At 42.9% G+C, this 7,579-nt stretch overlaps 1 protein-coding gene across 1 annotated transcript in view; it reads right to left on the reverse strand.

The window, feature by feature from the left end:
* Positions 1 to 946: 946 nt before the first annotated feature.
* Positions 947 to 7,579, reverse strand: part of LOC103206335 (serine protease 46) — a 22,190-nt gene continuing 15,557 nt past the window's right edge. The window contains exon 6 of the mRNA XM_007951786.1: positions 947 to 1,201. Coding sequence (XP_007949977.1) covers positions 947 to 1,201 — 255 coding nt within the window. The remainder of the gene's footprint in view (positions 1,202 to 7,579) is intronic.

A 7,579-nucleotide genomic window follows, 5' to 3' on the forward strand; every position in this document is an offset into this window, starting at 1 on the left:
TGGGCCATACAGTGCCCCAATCTCTGAGAAGGCAGTGAATTGCACCCATGGTTTTTCTAGCACCTTAGGGGTATGGGTGGCTAGTAGCTCAAAACCTGAAGTGGACAGGTGTGCGCAGCTGCCACAGTACATGCATGCAGGAGGCAGGGCCAGCTTATCCTCTCTCTCTGGCATCTGACCTGGTGGTCACCAAGCCAGCTCTGGAACTCAGGGTAAGGTCATCACACACAATTCATCCAAGCAGGCCCTGCCCCCCATATCGCCCACCCTTGTCAGGATGTGGGACTGGGAAAGGAGTGAAGAACTGGTCATGTTCTGAAGACCTTGCAGAGGGGTATGAGGGGTTGGGAGATGGCCAGGGGCTCTGATCCAGAGCACAGTCCATAGGGCAGGTCTGTGATTTGACCTTCACCTTGGGATAAGGCCAACCCTCGCAGGAGGGCCTGAGGAAAAGTGTGTGTCAGAAACCCATGGGAGGGCCAGGGGAACCTTGGGGATTGCTGGCATGCTTGGATGACTACATAGACACAGGGGGCTACAGAGTCCTACCTCCTCTTTACAGAAGAAAAATTGTCACCCAAGAGAAGAATGATCTCCCAAGGTCACACAATAAGTACCAGTCAGACACAGGGTTGTAATTCAGGTGTCCCTATCCGGGAAGGCTCATTTTGAGAGGACTGGCAGGCTTCAAGCTGGTGAGGGGTTGGAAGGGGGTTGTATTTGAGAGACTCTATGGGTTCAGCCAAAGTTGACAAGAAAGATGACTTCAGTAGCTTGGAGTTCAAGAGCATCTTCATTGAACAACAGGGAAAACAGTGACTCTGGGATCCTCCCCCAAGGACACCGACCCTGATCTCCAGTGCCCATCCTGTCTCCATTTCACCTGAAGACTGAACAGAGGGGAGGGAACAGCAGCCTCCATGAGTGACCACTCAGGAACCACTGCTCAAAGGAGCCACAGGGACCCCAAAGAGACCAGCAGAATGTAGCCAGTATGGAAGACTGGGCTCAGGAAGGCAGGGCCAGCCCGACTGAAGAAATTCACATCAGAGACCTGACTCTTGATCCAGAGAGTGAAGTGAGAGGTGCTGGTATAGATGCTCGGGAACCGGGACTGGCCACAGCTGAAGCCCCAGCTCACCAATCCCGCCTGGATCCAGGTCTTGTTCACTTGGCAGACGAGGGGGCTGCCAGAGTTAGCCTGCAGAGGGAAGGAAGGAAGGCATAAGAGAGGCAACAGGAAGGCCTTCCTGCAGACCCTAGATGACCTGGCACTTTCTCAGGCCACATCCTCCGTGTGCACTATATTAGGCCTTGCAGCCCCTGAGGATAAATGTGGCTATGAATCTGCTCTGTGGTGAGTAAACCCTTCTCCAAGCCCCAAGCTGATAATCACGCTGGTCTCTCTCTTCACCTAACTCTGGTGTCCTTCTCTGCCCTCCCTCTTAATCCTTATGTGCCTCCAAGGTGTTTTTGTTGGCCTTCTTCTATCCTGCAATTTTGCTTGCAGAGTGAGTATCTAAAATGCAAACCAGCCCCACTCCTTCTCTTTGTGCAAAAAAATATGTGCATGTATGAGAAGAATGTCTATAAGGACATATATCAAAAAGTAGCACTATTTATAATAACTAAAGGGTGCAAACAACGTAAAGATCCATCAACAGATGAATGAATAAAAAAATGTGGAAGATACACACAATGGAATATTACTTAGCAATAAAGGGAGCTCTGGTAGCGTAGTGGCTACCACTACTTGACTGCTAACCAGGCTGGCGGTTCAAACCCACCAGCCACTCCTCGGAAGGAAGGTTGGGCAATCCTACTTCCGTAGTGATACTGCCTCGGAAACCCAAGGAGGGGTTGCTATGAGTCGGGGGCGACTCGACAGCACATAACAACAACAACAACAAAGAGAAATGAAGTCCTGATGTGTGCCATGACATGGATGAACCTAGAAAACATCATGCTGAGCAAAATAAGTCAGTTGCAAAAGGATGAATATGGTATGATCTCACCTATATGTATGATCCTGCTTATATAGAGAAACCAAAGATTATTAGTGGTTACCAGGGGTGGGGAGAAGGGGAGAAGGGAGAGATTTTGCTTAGGGGCATTTAGTTTATGTTAATGGTGGAGGAATGATTTGGAAAAGGCTAGTGAGAATGGTTGTACAACTTGAAGAATGTAATGAATGTGACTGAATTAGACAAGTAGAAATTGTTGAGATGGGGTTTATTTTATGTATATTTTCACTGCAATAATAAAAAAAAATAATGCAAGGTAATAGCTGTTATTTCCGGTGACAGTGGTTTTTTAATTTTTTTTTTCCAATTTTATTTACACTCTTCTCTATTGTTGGAAAGTTTTATAAATCAGAAAAAGTTCATTATGCTTATTTTTTAAAATGTAATACAAACCAAGATTTATAGAGCATAATCTAGTGAAGAGTATGTATGTAAGACCTTTAAGGAAAAAATAATAAAACTTTACCTAAGGACATAAAAGATGATCTATGTTAACATACAGATAGAGCATTGTTCATGGTTAAAACAGCTTAAAACAATGTAAACATGTCCATCCTCAGCGTTTGGCTTCCCACAGTATACAGGGCTAGATATCCTAGCCAACCTTTTTGCTGAAGAGAACTAAAAATAATGAATTAAAAAATATAATATTGTAAATGCATAAGTGAGCTGGCAAAAATATCAAAAATCCTCAGAGTCTAAAACTTAAGTGTTCATGTGGGCAGGAGACAAAAGGCAAAGCCTAGGTCCTTCTCAAGGAGAGGAGCCTAATAGGAGACCTCTTGCTAAAAAGCCACCCTTTCAAAAAATGGCCACACCCTCAGAGTGAGGATAACCTAGAAACACCCATCCTCCTGTGTGTTTGTTTACAACTTGAATTTACACCATAGAGGTGGTTGAGAAAGCCTAAGCCAAGAATGTCATTAAAGGTGGTCCTGGTTTGATTGGTGTTATGATTATGGATTGAATTGTGTTCCCCAGGAAAGATAGGTTGAATTCCTAACTCCATGGTACCTGTGAATGTGTCCTTGGTTGGAAATAGAGTGTTTGAAGATGCTATCAATTAATATGAAATCATACTGGAGTAGAGTGGATCCTAATCTAATCTGAGTGGTGTCCTTATATAAGAGGAGAAGAAGAAGACAGAAGCAGAGATCAGAGTGATGCATCTACCAGTCAAGGAAAGCCAAGGTTTGCCAGGAGCCACTACAACCTAGGAAGGGATAAGGAAGGATCTTCCCACAGAGCCCTTGGAGAGGGCATGACCCTGCCAACACCTTGATTTTAGACTTCTAGTCTTCAGAATTGTGAGAAAAATAAATCCCTGTTATTATAAGCCACTCAATCTGTGGTACTTTATTATAGCAGTCCCAGGAAACCAATACAAGGACATCTGGTGGCACAGTGCCTAAGGCATTTGACTGCTAATCAGAAGGTTGGCAGTTCAACCGCACCAGCCCCTCCATGGAAGGAAGATGGGGCAATCTATTTCCATAAAGATTTACCATATTAGGAAATACAGTAGCGTAGTGCCTAAGGCACTTGACTGATAACCAGAAGGCTGGTGGTTCAAACCCACCAGCCGCTCCTCAAAAGGAAGAGGGGCAATCTACTTCCATAGTGATACTGCCTCAGAAACCCAAGGAGGGGTCGCTATGAGTCAGGTCCGACTCGACAGCACATAACAACAACAACAAAGATTTACTGTATTAGAAAACTAATACAGTCATACTCCCAGTTACTTGGCAAAATCAAACATAGATTCTCCCTAGAGGAATCCACCTTTAAACTATGACTCAGAGAATTTCCACAGATAACACTCTAAAGAATATGTCCTCACCCTTAAAAAAGCCACAAAGGAGTTGAGGCACCACGAGCTAACACAAGGCAGCAGAAGAAACTTAAGAGTGGAATCAGAGCCATCACAACATGAGCAACAGGAAACAGTACATGGAAGCTTCAGAGTTTCTGGTAATGTACTATTGCTTATGCTCAATGGTGGATGCATGGTGGTTGGTTGTGTTATTCTTTATTCTCCATACATATTTTATAAACATTCTTTTCTCTCTTTTCAATAGATGGTAAACCAAAACCAAACCCAATTGAACTCACTGCCATCAAGTCAGATCCGACTCATAGCGATCACTCCTTGGGTTTCCGAGGTGGTATCACTACGGAAGTAGATTACCCAGCCTTCCTTCTGAGCAGTGGCTGGTGAGTTTGAACCACCAGCCTTCTGGTCAGCAGTCAAGTGCCTGAGGTACTAGGCTACCAGAGCTCCTGGAGCCTGTACATAGCAGCACTATATTTCTTCCAAAGATACAGACATCGATAAAGATATATATTAAATAGATTTAAGTAAGTGCTTTTTTGTGGGGAGAGGAAATGAAGGATGAAGGGGAAAATCAAGCCAGTGAAGACAATATCAGGCCACTACCTGAAATAAATGACTGGCTAGATTCTGGGGGCCCAGGGAAAGATAACAGAAGAGAGAGAGAGACATTCATCAAATCAATTTTGAAATGTAGACTTTTAATAGGGTGCTGTTGATAGTTGTCATTGAGTTGATTCTGGATATTCTCTAACTACTGTGAGATAAAATCAGAAACAAATAACAAAGGTGAACCACAGCCTGGTTACAATAGAATTAAAATCTGCAGTTAGAGAATAGAAAGATAAGAAGACCACCCCATGTTGTAAAGGGATGTGGGCCTGAAGTATACTCGGAAAAGTCCTAGTCTAAGATATTTTTAATATCAACATGAAAGAGTGGAAATAAATTTATTATCATAATCAGTTATCATTGTACATTCAGCTCAACACACTTGAAAAAAGTTAATGAAAGGAAAATGAGCATATTCATGCATTAGAAGGCAGAAAAATCATAGACTTAAGATAAGAAATCAATAGCTTGTTCTTAAAAAAAAAAAAAAAAAGACATTCACCTTGTAAGTTTAACTAAAAATAATAAAGAGAAGGAAAATAAAAACACCTCATGATGTGAGTGGGAAGTAGACTATAACCACATTGTCTGGTTACCTAGTGACACTCTGACAGGAACATACCACAAATGGGATGGCTCTAACAAACAAAAGTTTACTCTCTTACAGTTTGGAGGCTTTAAGTCCGAGTTCAAAGTGCCAGGCTCTAGGGGTTGGGTGAAAGCCCCTCAACCTCGGGCTTCAGCTCTGCCTCCTGCTCCCGGCCCACTGAAGCTGGAGGCTTTTCTTCACTCAAACAGCTGCTGGCTGCTGAGGCTACAAAGCCAAGGTTGACGAGCAAAAAGGCACAGTCCCAGTGCTACCAAACAACACAGCAGGCCACCAATTCAAGCCCAGAAGAAGTCCCAAGATCGGCAGGGAATGGCAGGCCGCTGAACAATGACTTGGCTACATGCAGGGTTCAAGAGTGCCAAAAAGCTGGAGATGATCCTCAAAGCTGCTGCTTATATACTGGAAGCAGACCACATCTCTAAAGCAGCTACTCAGCTGCTCCAGTAGATTCCACCATAGAACTGATTGACAATCTCACCATGGGAAATAACTACATCCAGCTGCCCAGCCCCTCAACCAGGCCCAGCCAAGTTGACAACAACCTTAACTACCACACACATCAAGGGAAAATATACTTTCGCAGAATCTGAAGACTGCCTACAACTTCCTGTTTATGAATTTAACTTCTGGAGGAAATGAATAATTTCTAAGAAACTATTATTTTATTTAAACTAAGTTAAAGAGTGATAGAAAGCCTAACACATCCAATAATTATGGGACCAAAACCTTAAAATATTCCCCCAGAAGAAGCCCTCATGGGAAAACAGGCCTACATGGTTTTATAGACATCTTCTATCCAGCCATCAAGGAGCAGATAATTTATGTTATTTCAAATGTTCCAGAAGCTGGACTAACATTTTTTAAGTGAAGCATAATCCTGACAGATATGACAAAGAAGTGCCTTCCTCCACACATCTTAAAATGGAGGCCAGCTTCAATGTCTGTGTGGGGAGGGAGGCTATGTGGCTGTATGGACTGTGCCACCTAGAACTGTCCGTTCCCCAAGGCCAGTACCTTCCCTGGGTAATGTTATTCCGGGCCTGGCCCAGTATCCAGCACACAGTGTATATTGGATGAATAAATGAATGAATAAACATGTTCTAAAAAAAGATATTATAAATCTGAATCCAACAGATTAATGAAACAAAAGTACACCATGACCAGGGAGAGATCATTCCTGGAACTTTGGGCAGATGGACATGAAGAAATCTGTTCACAGAACTGACTCGGCACATTAAGAGTTAGCATGCAGAGTCATCTGGATAGATGGAGAAAGCACACTTTATAAAACGGAGCATTCACTCCTGAAATAAAATGCCATAGTAAAATGGAAAGGAATGGCTCTCTCCTTGACAGATAACACACTGAATTAGCACCATGATTCACAATGAGGCATGACAAGCATGTCCGTCTATAGTCATCAACAAGAAAAAGCATAGCTATGATTTAAGGTTGTAAAAAGCAAAGCAATGATTCAAGGTTGTTTTGGGGACTAGTACCCAAAACAATGAAAAAATGAGGTAAAAATAAAGGAAATTAAAAGGCAAAATCGTTACTGATTGTAGCTCATACATAGACCTGGAAAGCCCAAGAGTCAATTGAAAACTCTTAGAAATAATGCAAGAGATCAGTAAACTGAACACCTAGATGTCCTTAACATAAGAATGATTCCAGGGGACAAAAAGGAAGGAAGTGGAAATAAAGGGACATCTTGTCTTGTTGGGGAGCTCGGGTGACATAGTGCTAAGGCATTTGACTGCTAACCAGAAGGCTGGCAGTTCAAACCCACCAGCCACTCCTCAGAAGGAAGACTGGGCAATCTACTTCTTTAGAGATACCGCTCGGAAACCCAAGGAGGGGTCGCTATGAGTCAGACTCTACTCAATGGCAGTGCATTTGGTGTTTTTTCTGTCCTGTTCAGGAGGGGGTTGTAGACATTGATTAACTCTAGATGTTAATTCAAGCTTAAATACGTGGATGGAAAACATAAGGTAACCAGTGTCTGAATTTGAGATACATAACTTCTAAACCACCAAAAGAGAAAGGAGTCTCTGAGTGGCTCAAACGTTAAGCATTCAACTACTAGCCAAAGGCTGGTGGTTCCAACCCACCCAGCAGCACCTCGGAAGACAGGCCTGGCAGTCTGCTTTTGAAAGGTCATAGCCTTGAAAACCCTATAGAGCAATTCTACTCTGTAACACTTGAGGTCTCCTTGAGTCAGAATCAACTCACTGTCAACTAACAAAGGGGAAAAGTAGAATGAAGAAAAATAAAAACATAAGATGGAGGGCAAAAAAAGTCCATCATTCTTGGTAAACAGATTTAAAAACAGACTTAGATGTGTTGGAGGTGGTGGTGGTGGAAATAGCACCCAGCTTCCAGCTGTTTACAAAAGATACACTTAAAACTAAATGACACATGGAAAGGAAAGAGACCTCGGATAAGCAAAGCACTACTGAAGAAGAAAAACAAAGTAGGAGGTCTCACATTGCCGGATCTCAA

The sequence above is a fragment of the Orycteropus afer genome, unplaced genomic scaffold, assembly GCF_000298275.1.
Source record: "Orycteropus afer afer isolate SDZICR_OR568_19922 unplaced genomic scaffold, OryAfe1.0 scaffold00311, whole genome shotgun sequence".
NCBI lineage: Eukaryota > Metazoa > Chordata > Mammalia > Tubulidentata > Orycteropodidae > Orycteropus > Orycteropus afer.